The sequence below is a fragment of the Hyla sarda genome, chromosome 2 (genome assembly GCF_029499605.1).
Source record: "Hyla sarda isolate aHylSar1 chromosome 2, aHylSar1.hap1, whole genome shotgun sequence".
NCBI lineage: Eukaryota > Metazoa > Chordata > Amphibia > Anura > Hylidae > Hyla > Hyla sarda.
The window spans coordinates 232672975-232687755 of record NC_079190.1 but is presented as its reverse complement, the minus strand read 5'-3'; the positions used below and the strand labels follow the sequence as shown (position 1 = coordinate 232687755).

General features: G+C 41.9%; 1 protein-coding gene across 21 annotated transcripts in view; it reads right to left on the bottom strand.

Annotated features, from left to right (window-relative positions):
• MACF1 (microtubule actin crosslinking factor 1) overlaps positions 1 to 14781 on the bottom strand; it is a 303966-nt gene that overhangs the window by 130667 nt on the left and 158518 nt on the right. For 16 of the 21 annotated variants that reach the window (XM_056556581.1, XM_056556595.1, XM_056556594.1 and 13 more), the window contains 3 exons: positions 14170 to 14328; positions 3051 to 3266; positions 2461 to 2610 (listed from right to left, as the gene is read on the bottom strand). The exons of the other annotated variants lie outside the window; for them this stretch is intronic. In XM_056556581.1, the coding sequence (XP_056412556.1) occupies positions 2461 to 2610; positions 3051 to 3266; positions 14170 to 14328 (525 nt within the window). The remainder of the gene's footprint in view (positions 1 to 2460; positions 2611 to 3050; positions 3267 to 14169; positions 14329 to 14781) is intronic. 21 annotated transcript variants of the gene reach the window in all.

Here is a 14781-nt window from a genome sequence, read left to right as displayed (position 1 = left end):
TAAATTGTCAGACAAACTACAAACCCTCATATCGCAGAGATCAACAATCTGTACAAAGTTTTGGATAAATGGCACCTTAAGCTATTTAAGGACAAAATGTACATTTTTTTTGGGGTGGCCCACAGGTCCTCCTTAACACTTGGCAATAAAACTTCCTTATCGTATTTCTACCACTCTTTATTCAAGACGCACTTCAGGTTGCTTTTTTTTTTTTTTATCATTTCAGTGATGGAATTACAATCAGTATGGCTGCAAACTCATGCCGGTCACTTCAGTTTAAAGAGTAAGAAAAAGTAAGGTTTAGAATCCTTAAAGGGGTACTCCGCCCCTAGACATCTTATCCCCTATCCAAAGGATAGGGGATAAGATGTCAGATCGCCGGGGTCTCGCTGCTGGGGACCCCGGGGATCGCTGCTGCAACACCCCGCTATCATTACTGCGCAGAGAGAGATCGCTCTGCACGTAATGACGGGCGATACAGGGGCAGGAGCAGCGTGACATCATGGCCCCGCCCCTCGTGACATCACGGCCCGCCCCATCAATACAAGTCTATGGGAGGGGGCGTGGCGGTCGTCACGCCCCCTGCCATAGACTTGCATTAAGGGGACGGGCCGTGATGTCATGAGGGGTGGAGCCATGACGTCACGCTGCTCCGGCCCCTGTATCGCCCGTCATTACGCACAGAGCGAACCCGCTCTGTGCAGTCATGATGGCGGGGTGCCACAGCGGCGATCCCTGGGGTCCCCAGCAGCGGGACCACGGCGATCTAACATCTTATCCCTTATCCTTTGGATAGGGGATAAGATGCCAGGGGCGGAGTACCCCTTTAATGTTCATCATAGCTCTAAGGGTTCACACTAAAGAATTTCTGAGCGGAATTTCGCTCAGAGCTTTGTCATTAATTCTGCAGAATACATAGTCCTGTATGAGAATACATAGTCCTTTATAATAGCCTTAAGCAACTAGTCTGTATATTCTTGGGAAAAATGGACAGAATTCGAAGCATCTTTTTTTTTCTCTCCTAGGACTGTATCAACCATTTCCAGCCCACCTGAGCACCTGAAAGCTGAACTAATTTATGCATGCTAAAGTCAGCAACCGCCGAGCCAAGAAGTTCGTGACAAATCGAATCACTGTAATATTGCTCATCAGCTACAGCAGGGAGAGTCCCGGCGGAGGAGATAACACAGAGGCTCAGCAGGGTCATGAGGGGGTAGAGCAGCAACGTAAGATGATTCCTCTTGGCAGGCAGATGGCACTCCAGAAGAAAGAGTTAAGTTCAGACTGACCTGCGGTGGCATGACGTTTAGGCCAGTGGAAGGGTCTGCGGCCGCAGAAGAGACAGAGGGCCCATGCCATCCAACCAGCCCCATCCTGCTCCTCCTCGCTCCATTCATCCAACGGAGCCCGCACCAGAGGCTCTGTGACATGTGCGAAGCGCTGCAGCCACTCCGCAACTCCAGACACCTCTGCGCAAGATGGCGCCGGCTCCCCCTGCATCTCGGCCTTACTATTTTCTGGCGCTCCCTGTGTCTTCCTATTACGTCTCCGCCCGGCATCAAAATGCTCCAGGCACCTTCCCCCACAGGTAAGCGATAAGAAAAAGCTGAATTCTGGCCAGATGTTCAGGATAAATGAAGGATGCTCAGCAGAGCTCCGGACCAAGCGTCTGCTCAGATGCTGCGCTAAGCCACGCCCCCACATGGCCTCTTTTCCACACAAACTCCGACCAACTCCCATCAGCCCTACAAAAGCATCTAAACTGGCAGCGTGATTTCACAGTGTGGCAAATTTATCAAGTGCTGTGCGACATTTGATAAATTTGTCCCACGCACATCAAAATCACTACAATATTTGTTTTCTAAACCTGAAAAGAGAGTAGAATATAGATAATAAATTCCCCCTACCTGTGTAAATCAAGTTCTTCATAAATAGCAAAATAGCTTAGGTGTAAACATGTTTCTAAGTGTTGTCTGGGCTGGTATAAGGTAGAGTTTGTGACAAAAAAATTAAATAAAACTTTCGTTGATCATATGGAGTGCTGACACAATAATAGAGCTTGTCACAATCTTGTCACAATTAGTGACCATAGGAAAAAAAAATACCATCCCACAGTGATGATGCAGAAAATGAATGCAGCATGTTATCAGAAAACTTTCAAGCACAACAATCCTAAGCACAAAGGCCAGCAGGTTCTGGAATGGCTATCAGAGTCTTCTGATTATCATTAAGTCACTCTAGGGAGATCAAACATGCGAACAAATATGAATCCCATAATAAATACAAGAAATGTGTTTTGCCTGCTGACTCATGTTACCTCCAAAAAACCTACATATATTACCAATTTTTCAAGGAATGCAAACTTTTGAGCACAATCGCATACTATTTTTAATGGGGAAACCGTTGTAGAATTGATACTTGAATTTTGTTTGGGAAAACAATGAAAATCTGAGGAATTACCTCTACAACATTCAACTCTTTGACTACTGTAGATGCTGATCCAGAATCACTTGTCTTCTGGCAGTCAAAAGAGAGAGAGATCTTCTTTACCCTCTGCAAAAGAGTCTGCAGTTTGCTTTCCAGCTCCTGATGCTCAGAACACACTTTTTCCTTTGAAATAAGAACATTACATTATTACATATAATACTAAGCAAAAAGGTCTCTAGGTCCCCACTCACCACTGTTTCTTCCTGGTTTAGAGTTGTCCCAGCAGGAACTGCCCACTTAGCCAATTACTGGTAGCCAATTACTGGTGGCAGCAGTGTCAGTGATTGGCTCAGCGAAAAGTTCATGCTGGGATTACTTGTCTGGGACCCAGGAGAAGCCAGAAAAGCAGTTGTGGAAGTTCAAGGTAGGGGAATAGGACTTCATTTTTTGTAACATACTCCACCACTAGCCCCCCCCCTCCCACCCCAGCCATGTGTAATAGGAATTAAGTCCCAAGACAACCCCTTTAATGGTATCTATGTGTACAATATATTCTAGATATATTTTTATAAACCATAAACCATGCAGTGTTAACACAGGGTTCCTGTTGTAGTATTGCTGACCTTTTCAAGCTCAAATACAGAGTTGAGCTGTTTAACACGTGACTCAGAAATCTCTCTGATGGAATTTAGTGACTTCTCTAAGTTCTTAGCATCTTTCTCTAAAGCCCGCAGAAGTTGAGCTGGCACATGAGACGGCTGTTCAGAAACTATCAGCTTCACAAAGTCAAGCTCCTTGACAACAGGAGACTCCAAACTCTTCAGTTCTTGGTCAAGCATCTGGAGAAAGAAAGGGTTATATCATAATTATATGAGCAAAAATATGATTTAAGGTTTTTAATAAGCCATCAGCAGGGATATGAATGACAGAATTTAAAGGGTTAATCATCCAGAAGCTGGTCTCACCAGCCATGACATCATAGCTTCATTAGGGAAGGTAAAAAATAGCCTTTCCTTGGCTAGATAAGAATATTCAAGATCTACTGATGGAGATTCAGACCATAATTTCCTCTGGGAAGACATACATTACTTTTTTTTTTTTTTTTTTTAATCAGAAAGGTTTTATTGAACATTTTGTAGTTTACAAACAAACAGCAAAACAAAACAAAACCACGCCCCCCACACATAAACCCCCCCTCCCCCATCCCCCCATGTCTTGCCCTCCATGAAAATTGAAAAGAAAGACCACACAATATAACAAGGAGAAATGCAATAATATAAAATACAATATCTGTTCAAATATAGCATGGATATAGTACAACCATGACACACGAAACAAAGACAACATTAACGAGGGATGTGAGGGACGACTACCACAAGGGATGGCATAAGAAACAGAAGTAGGGCCACATTTAGAAGGTTGAAAAGAACGCCACCTCCATAAAAAAAGCACACAATAGGATGAAACAAACACAGGATTACAGGATATGCAAGGCAGGGGCAGCACAGGAAAAATAGTAGAGGAGGAAAACAGACAGGCGTACTCTCTCGATCCCCCTAACAACACCTACATAGGAGTCCTCCGCAAACAGATTGACGGCAGACCTGGAGTGTCAATCCAGGGTCCCCAGATAAGTTCAAACTTATGCATGGTCTATATCCACTTGTTTAATATGAAAGAGCTTCAGAACTTCTTGTCTGGGTCCTTCCATTCAGTGTGGTAATGAAAAATCCTAGGTAAATATTTACAGTATCAAAATTAACAATTGGGAAGATATATCAAAACCTGTGCAGATGAAAAGTGGAGCAGTTGTCCAAAGGCTTCTGAAAAATAAAAGAGGGTATCTGATTGGTTGCTTATGTGCCACTGTCCCACTTTTGTCTGCACAGGTTTTGATTAATCCCCACAAATGTCTCTTGCCCGGAGAAATGCTCAGTTTTCTTTGTATGTAGAGCATTCCTTATTACACCCATAAGGCTGTCCACCATAGAAGGCCATTGGGAGGTGTCATTGGCATCCATGTCCAAATTAAACCTAAGATTTCACTTTTGATGGAATGGAGTACTTGAACTGGACCACTAAAGATAAAGGTAGACTGTGGATGTAGGAAGTGAATAAATCAGGTACTTTTATACTTTTATGAGCCCTGCCTTATAATGGTGGAGCGGTCTAATTTGATAACCTTGGAGAGGTCAATAATAGCCAAGTGAGGGAAGAAGCCCATTCAAGGTTGGCACAATCTGTAAAAGGCTGGCTGAGAAGGTTGTCTCGGTCCTGTCTGGATCCCTAGCAAGCAGGGCACAGAGGATCCAATCATAAAACTGAAGACGGTCGACATGGTTTGGCAATTCTCTAAGTATAAGTATAACACAGGACCACCAAGGGATAGATATACCCAAAGAGCACATTGGACATCCAATAGCTAAAAGTATCAGATAAACAGAGGATCAGCTCAGGGGAGGAGTAGTATTCCCAGAAATTGGAGTAAGGCTATATAGAAACACCCAAGGAGAGTAAGGCAGGGGCAAGTCTATAAGCAGCAATAGGTCATGGTGGCTCTCTAAAGGAGAAAGAAAAAAAATGCAGGGGAATGGAAAAGAAGACAAAGAAAGAGCTCTGAACAGACATGAGCTAAGGGGAAGAGAGAGGTCTGCTATGTGCCTGAAAAGGGTCTAAACAGCACAGTGACACTGTTCACCTTGCATGGAGAGAGGATAAAAGGGACATGGTGTTGTCTGCGGTACGGTAATGTCTGCTTCATATAGACACTTCGCTCAAACTAGTTTAGCTCAGTCCCTGCATAAGATGTACATGGCTGCTAGGTGTGTTTAGTGTCAGCAGTCATAACCCGAAGGTGACTTATCACCACGAGCCAAAAATACTAGAACACAAAGAAAAGAGGGATAAGATTGTGCATTACATTTTGACAGAATTGTATGAAGGTGTCCAGAAGACCTCTCATTATTAGGAATACTGCAAGTACAGGTTGTTGGGATTTTTTTTTATAAATTTTTTTTTACAACAGACAGCATGGACACATTTATTGGAAAAAAAGTTTTTTGCTGGACAATCCATTTAAATAGGTTATCAAGGATTATTAAAACAGCAGATTTATTTAAAAAAAAACTGCATCACATATGCTGCAATGGTTGTAGTTTTACAGAAGGGTGAAGAATCACAGGTTACAGAATAAATGCTGATAGGGTTAGATATACAATAGAGACCTAGGTACCCTGGATCAGCAACACAACATCATACATGATTGACTTCTGTGCACATTAGCTAAGCAAAACTGTATCAGATATTAAGGAATTAAGTGCACTGGGTTAGTAGCACAATGTTGCACATGACAGACTTAGGTTCCGTTTAACATATATGCTGGGAAAAGCTCTCAACGTACATGTTTATCAGACTCCATAGGCTATTATGGCATCTGTTTAAGGCTACTTTAACACTGCCGTTGCGCCAAGTCCTTAAAGGAAAACTGTCAGATATTTTCTCCCGCACTATCCACACTGGTACTGGTGGATAGTGCGGGAGACTCTGATTCCAATGAGCTCTACCTTGGTCGGATCCGCCCGGCCGTTCTCCCTCAATTGTAGTCTTATTATATGTTGAAATCTTAGTCTAACTGGCACGGGCAGGGCTTCTGCGCTTAACTGGCACTGACGTCAGCGCGGCTTATGAATATTCATCCCCCATCCCTCCAGTTCTCCCTCTCTTCGCCACTCCTAACTGGGGGGAGGGGGATGAATATTCATAAGCGTCGCTGACGTCAGTGCCAGCTAAGCACAGAAGCCCCACTCGTGCCAGTTACAGGAAGATTTTAACAGATAAAACTACAATTGCGGGAGAAAGGCCAGTACCTGTGGATAGTGCAGGAGAAAATATCTGACAGTTTTCCTTTAAACGGCCATTAGGCTCTTTTTTTATTTTATTTTTTTCAGCCTTTATCGGCCCATTATCAGGAAGGGGCATAATAGGCAATAACGGGTCCCTATAAAACCCTCAGGCAGAATATAGATTATTTGACACAGCCCTGACCTCAGTATCTGAGGAGAGGGATTTAGGAGTAATTATTTCAGAAGACTTAAAGGTAGGAAGACAATGTAATAGAGCAGCAGGAAACGCTAGCAGAATGCTTGGATGTACAAGGAGAGGTATAAGCAGTAGAAAGAGAGAAGTGCTCGTGCCGCTGTACAGAACACTGGTGAGACCTCAATTGGAGTATTGTGCGCAGTACTGGAGGCCGTATCTCCAGAAGGATATAGATACTCTAGAGAGAGTTCAAAGAAGAGCTACTAAACTAGTACATGGATTGCAGGATAAAACTTACCAGGAAAGGTTAAAGGACCTTAACATGTATAGCTTGGAAGAAAGAAGAGACAGAGGGGATATGATAGAGACTTTTAAATACATAAAGGGTATCAACACGGTAAAGGAGGAGAGCATATTTAAAAGAATAAAAACTACCACAAGAGGACATAGTTTTAAATTAGAGGGGCAAAGGTTTATGCAGTAATATCAGGAAGTATTACTTTACTGAGAGAGTAGTGGATGCATGGAATAGCCTTCCTGCAGAAGCGGTCGCTACAAATACAGTGAAGGAGTTTAAACATTCATGGGATAGGCATAGGGCTATCCTTCATATAAGATAGAGATATGCATAAGGCTATCCTTCATATAAGATAGGGCCCGGGACTATTCATAGTATTCAGATTATTGGGCAGACTAGATGGGCCAAATGGTTCTTATCTGCATTCTATGTTTCTATGTTTCTATAGATCCCATTTACTATAATGGGATCCTTAAGGCGCTGTTATTTTGTAGTGGGAGTAGCGGAAGAAAAAGATGGCATATGCACTAATTTTCTACCGCTGTTCCCCCAGGCTCCCTGACGGCCGTCACATTGCCGTGTCTTAACAGCTGTGTGAAAGTCACAAAAAGGTAATGACGCATAAGTTGCATTCAGTGGCAGACATTACTTTAACGTGGCTTCCATGTTTTAAAAAAAAAATAAAAAATTATTTACAGGATTACAGGATTAAATGCATAGGCATAGTAACTACAAGACTGCAATTGGAGACAATGATGCTGCTAAGAACCTCTGAATGTGGTGGCTGAGATACAAAAAATGTATACTATGTGAACAAAGCAATCTGAGGTGCCAATAGGAACTGTAATGAATAGAGATGATTGAACTTACAGTGATTCGATTTGTCACAAAACTTCTCGGCTCTGCAGTTGCTGACTTTAGCCTGCATAAATGAGTTCAGCTTTCAGGTGCTCCGGTGGGCTGGAAAAGGTGGATACAGTCCTAGGAGACTCTCTCCAGCCACCGGAGCACCTGAAAGCTGAACTAATGTATGCAGGCTAAAGTCAGCAACTGCAGAGCCGAGAAGTTTGTGACGAATCGAATCACTGTAAGTTCACTCACTATTTAGAAGGTGGTGCTCTTTTAATAAAATGAATTACAGTAGTCATGCTTCCAAATAGAATTTCTTGTATGCTTTGTAATATTTCTCATCTCTCTACTATAATATAGCTTAGTATGCTTGAATATAAAGAGTTTATTCCAGAAAATATATAGTTAAATGGGGGGGGGGGGGGTTACAATTTTTATTTTAGAATTAAAGTATTTTTTTATTTAGGCAAAAATAATGTTTTTCCTAAAACCCATATGGGAAATGTGTCACTATTACTTACACTAAATAAAGGTAAAGTGCATAATCATATGCACTAATAGCTCTCCAGTTTGCACTGTAAAAGAGAGAGCTGGGAACTACAGTCATCGAACAAGTCAGCACAGAAAACCAAAATTCATATTAGATATAGATATACAGTAACCCCCGACCTACGATGGCCCCGACATATGATAAAATCGACATACGATGGCCTCTCAGAGGCCATCGCATGTCGATGTCAGCATAGACATACGATGCTTTTATATGTCGGGGCCATCGCATTAACTGCTATCCGACAGTGCATAATGCTTAAGCTGCTGTCTGATAGCAGCGTAATGTGCCCCAGCAGGTGCACTTACCTATTCCCGATGCTCCGGGTCCACTTCGAGATCCTCTGGTGTCTTGCGCATCTTCTCCAGGGTCCGGGCCTTGCTTTCCGGCATCGTTATTACATCACTACGCACGCCGCACCGGCGCAGCAGCGTAATAACGTCACCAGAAAGTGAGGCCCGGACCCTGCAGAAGATGCGGAAGAAGCCGGAGGATCGTGAAGAAGACACCGGAGCAGCGGGACAGCATCGGGAGCCCCTGGAACAGCAGCGGGAGCGGTGAGGACCTGGTGCGGAGCGGCGGGGACAGGTAAGTACAGCTTCCTATACTTTACATTGCACGGATCCCTCAACATACGATGGATTCGACAAACGATGGGTCGTTTGGAACGAATTACCATCGTATGTTGAGGGACCACTGTACATATTTATTTTTATATATATATATATATATATATATATATATATATATATATATATATATATATATACACACACACACACACACACACACACACACACACACATTTATATATTATACATATATATTGCTAAAAAAAAAAATTGAAAATTAAAGGGAACACTTAAACACCACAATGTAACTCCAAGTCAATCACACTTCTGTGAAATCACACTGTCCACTCAGGAAGCAACACTGATAATCAATTTCACATGCAGTTGTGCAAATGGAACAGACAACAGGTGGAAATTATAGGTAATGAGCAAGACATCCCAAATAAAGGAGTGGTTATGCAGGTGGTAATAAATAAACAAACCCCAATCACCCAAGGGTGATGGGGTAAAAAAAAAACCTAAACCAAAAGATCCCCCTCTTATGTTCACCTATAGGTGTAATAAAACTTCACTTATTTGTATTGTATTAAAAGGTTCAGAAATGTATTACTTAAAAACACTAGCACAGTCCCTATTATGATAAGGTATGATTCCTTTTGGAAATAGTAGAAAAGTCTAGAAGTCTGCAGAGCGTCTATATAGGGACTAATTGCTGCGATTTAAAATATAAAACTATGTCTCCACTACATGTTCCATGGTGTCCACCACGTCCTCAGGGGTTTAGAGACATACTGACACGTGCAGCCACCAGATGCTCCTTTTATAACATATCAGGGAACCACCCCTAAGTCATTAACCAATCTGGTTCTCACTAGCTTATGTGTCTCCATTATAAGCTAATGGAGACTTACCTTATACAGGGGTCACTGAGTCAGCATGAAGGTTCCGGTGCCGGAATATGTACCAGTTCCGTCGCATCCAATAGATCCTTTTCCCGTTTACCTTAAGTGTCAAGACACGTGGATCCCATTCTCGATTATACTTGAACATTGTAAAGTGTTCTTCTGTACGTGAATCGGGGGAAGTATAGGACTTCTCGCGTGAGAACTTTAACCAGAAGATGTTACCAATGCGCATGTCACGGCACTTAGAAAATATACCTGTTTTTTTTTTTTCCAGTTAGTCTTGTTAATCAGTTAAGAATCCAAGCATTATAAATAAATATGTTATAATTATGCTTGTAGATGGAAGTTATACTTCTTGCCTTCCTTTTCTTTCAGCCAAGGGTAAGTATTTGTTTATTGCATGATGCTATTGTGATCAATCCACGTCATCACATGATTTTAACAGATAAGGATCCATGGAGGTAGAAGAGTTATTTTTGTCATATATTTTGGGGACAAATTAATTGTCACCCCAATCTTAGATGACAATATTGATATTAGGTAGAAGCTAGGATAGCACGTATCTGCCATGAACCTTGTGTAATATATGCTATAAAAAATAAACAATAGACAGATTCATATCCATAGGACATTATTGGACCAATATAATATAGAAGAGAGTCAAAGCATAAAAGGGCAAGTACAGCAAACATTAAATGAAGGCTCCAAAAGAGAAACCCTCATTGAGACCATAGGGACTTCTAGTGCAGAGTCTATATATCCATTTGGACTCCTCTTGTAGTAGGAGTTTATCCAGATTACCTCTGCGTTGACCCAGATTCTTTTGGCATACTGCCCAGAACACCCCAAGTGGGTGATTGGGGTTTGGTTATTTATTATTGATTTACCCCTTCCCCACTCTGGTCTTTTTTTGTTAAGTAATTGATAGGGGTTATGCCCCTTTTTTTGCCCTTATATTCATTTCCAACACCACAGTATGGCGGGTTTTCTATCTCAAAAATTCAGTTTGGATCACTTTAATACTGCAGCGAGTAATGTTTTTTCTACTCAAAATCTTCCATTTAATCAAATTGATATACAACAGGCATTCCGGAATTTGACTAAAACGTATAAAAACTGTGTGAGGTCCTGGTGGGAAGTCACCAGCTTTGAAACCTACTTGCAACAAAAAATTGTTTATAGAGATCTGAGGATTCCAATAACCCCGAATTCGCACAGAGATGATATTACTTTTATTCAAGGCTGGGAACAGCTATTATCAGAAAATTCCTTACGAATGATCAGTTATTTGTGCGAATACGAGAAAAAACACTTGAAAACAATCAATACTCAAGTGGAGAACAAGAAAAAAGAAATCCAGACTTTTATTAATAATTCAGAATTTATTTCTCTGGAGACAAAACTCCAGCGAAATTTGGAGACATTTAAAAAAGAACTGAAAGAAAAAAACACAACAAGTACATTCAGGATTATACTGATTTTGCGCACGGTAAAGCATATACCTATAGAGGGGAGAAGAAAGGCAACTTTACCCAATATAATTCTCAACAACCTAGACAACGTCAGGATACAGATACATCAGGGACTGAGGAATCCTACTCTGATAGTAGTAGCTCAATACGGGAATACGAAAAGGAAATTTAAAGGGGGCAATAGGAGACAATATACTCCACAATATAAGAGGGGTCCACATAACACTAACCCCAGGACCGGTCAAACAGTCAGAATCATCAATGAGAACAGGAGCCTTTGGCCCCAACTCCTCCTCAGCCTTGTCTGGTTTACAACCCTCTCAACCCAACAATGTTATGATGAATACGCAGAACATAAACCCGATGGTTCCAGGTGCAATACAGGGCAATATGACCTACCCTCCTGTGAGACATTCAGGTCCAAATCCAGGTTCACAACCCCTATCACCAACCACGATGACACGTTTTTTAGGCCCTCCTACCCCTCTCCAAGCGCAATGGGAGGGGGTTTCCCTGCAGGCCATCAATTACCGAATCTACCATCGACCACGCAACCCCTGAGTTAGAAATAGACCCTTCCTTCGAAAGCGAAATTGGGAGATGTAGGCAATCCCTGGAGGTTAACTCTCTGCCAACTACAGAGTTACAAATTATAAATCTATCTTCCTGTAATTTGTCTTATGACGAAATGAATTTACTAAAGAAGGGCCTGTTCTTTACACCTGTACCAAAGTTTGATATGTTCACATGGGTCAAGGACATAAATCTTTTTGCCCGGAAGCTCTGTTTGCACAAGAGGCATCAACAACATACTGATGCAAATGCAATAAGCAACAATAATTAGATGCTGGCAATGGAGGCCCTAGAAGATCACCTTTTGGAGAATAAAGAAGGTCAAAGAGGATGTGTAGGTCCTTTAACAAGTTTGAGACCTAAATCGAGAACTATACCATCTCTCTCCCAGTATGGGAATATTGATACTTTTGTTAATCTAGTTACCAGGGAAATAGAGAAAATAAGACCGGAATCCAAGTTAGTACATGCTAATATTACCCCAGGGGAACGCAAGGCCTTGGAGGAACTGAAATGCCGTGACGACATTGTAATAAAAAGCTCAGACAAAAGGAGGCAATGTCGTCATCCTGGATGAGAGTGAATACATACGAATGACTATGTGTTTACTGGAGGATACTAGTAAATACAGAATATCTTCTACCTAATATCAATATTGTCATCTAAGATTGGGGTGACAATTTGTCCCCAAAATATATGACAAAAATAATAACTCTTCTACCTCCATGGATCCTTATCTGTTAAAATCATGTAATGACATGGATTGATCACAATAGCATCATGCAATAAACAAATACTTACCCTTGGCTGAAAGAAAAGGAAGGCAATAAGTATAACTTCCATCTACAAGCATAATTATAACATCTTTATAATGCTTGGATTCTTAACTGATTAACAAGACTAACTGGGGAAAAGAAAAACCCAGGTATATTTTCTAAGTGCCCTGACATGCGCATTGGTAACATCTTCTGGCCTTTTAATACAATACAAATAAAAGTGAAGTTTTATTACACCTATAGGTGAACATAAGAGGGGGATCTTTTGGTTTAGGGTTTTTTTTTACCCCATCACCCTTGGGTGATTGGGGTTTGGTTATTTATTATTGATTTACCCCTTCCCCACTCTGGGCTTTTTTGTTAAAGTTATGCAGGTGGTGACCACAGACCACTTCTCAGTTCCTATGCTTCCTGGCTGATGTTTTGGTCACTTTTGACTGCTGGCGGTGCTTTCACTCTAGTTGTAATATGAGACTGAGTCTACAACCCACACAAGTGGCTCAGGTAGTGCAGCTCATCCAGGATGACACATCAATTCGAGCTGTGGCAAGAAGGCTTGCTGAGTGTGTCAGTGTAGTGTCCAGAGCATGGAGGCACTACCAGGAGACAGGCCAGTACATCAGGAGACATGGAGGAGGCCGTAGGAGGGCAACAACCCAGCAGCAGGACCTCTACCTCCACCTTTGTGCAAGAAGGAGCAGGAGGAGCACTGCACTCTAGTAGGCCACAAATGTGCATGTGTCCACTCAAACGGTCAGAAACAGACTCCATGAGGCTTACAGCCCAACACCATGCAGGACGTTTGGCATTTGCCAGAGAACACCAAGATTGCCAAATTTGCCACTGGCACCCTGTGCTCTTCACAGATGAAAGAAGGTTCACACTGAGCACATGTTTGGCGGTGGGTCACTAATGGTTTGGGGTAGCATTTCTTTGGGGGCCACACAGCCCTTCATGTGCTTGCCAGAGGTAGCTTGACTGCCATTAGGTACCAAGATGAGATCCTCAGACCCCTTGTGAGACCATATGCTGGTGCGGTTGGCCCTGAGTTCCTCCTAATGCAAGACACTGCTAGACCTCATGTGGCTGGAGTGCGTCAACAGTTCCTGCAAGAGGAAGGCATTGATGCTGTGGACTGGCCCGCCCGTTCCCATGACCTGATTGCGATTGAGCACAACTGGGACATCATGTCTCGCTCCATCCACCAATGCCACGTTGCACCACAGACTGTCCAGGAGTTGGCGGATGCTTTAGTCTAGGTCTGGGAGGACATCCCTCAAGAGACCTCATCCGGAGCATGCCCAGACGTTGTAGGGAGATCATAGAGATACTTGGAGGCCACACACACTAATGAGCCTCATTTTGACTTGTTTTAAGGACATTACATCAAAGTTGGATCAGCCTGTAGTGTGGTTTTGCACTTTGATTTTGAGTGTAACTCCATATCCAGACCTCCATAGGTTGTAAAATTGGGGGACGGTATAGGGGGACGGGATAGGGGGGACGGGATAGGAGGTCGGGATATGTCAACAATATATGAGGACGGGATATGAAGTCAAAAGCTTCCTCCTTTGTCTATTTTCCTCCCCAACAAGGATTAGGAAGGAAAAACCGGGCAATGCCGGGTACTCAGCTAATAAATATATATATATATATATATATATATATATATATATATATATATATATATTCTATATATAGTAAGTTACCTCTGCTTGTCTCAATTTCTCCTGGACATCTTGTAGGCCTGGTAAGACAGGCTGCAGAGATCCCAACTTTACTTCAATATCTCGTAGCATTGAAAGGAAACACACAAGATTCTCTTCATGCTGAAGGCAAGCTTGCTTATTTCGGGTGTCTTGTAAATTCTAAGCAGAATATGTAAAAAAAAATAGATAAGTAAATAACAAACTAACATGAATACATAATAACCAAGAAAACAATTTGTAATGGAACCTTTTATAAAATTTTAGACTGAATGTACACTTTTTGACTATGTGTACCTATCAACAAAAAATACATAATTCCACAGCAGTGAAAGTGTCAGTTGTAGGACCAGCAAGACCTTCAAAAGAACAAACACAATTGTGGGCGTTAAGAGCTACTATTTAAAGAGTGATATCACTGACATTTTGTCAGAAGTTTAGATTGACCAGGGAAGGATTGGGGGGGGGGGGGTAGTGGTATGGGTGTCGAAGTGCTGAGAAAAAAATTACATAATGAACCACAACTGCTAGAATTTTAGGCTCAGATTTACAAACGTATAGCAAAACTTAATTTCAGTGGAAATCTTCTTTAAAATAGTATTTAAACTTCCAAGT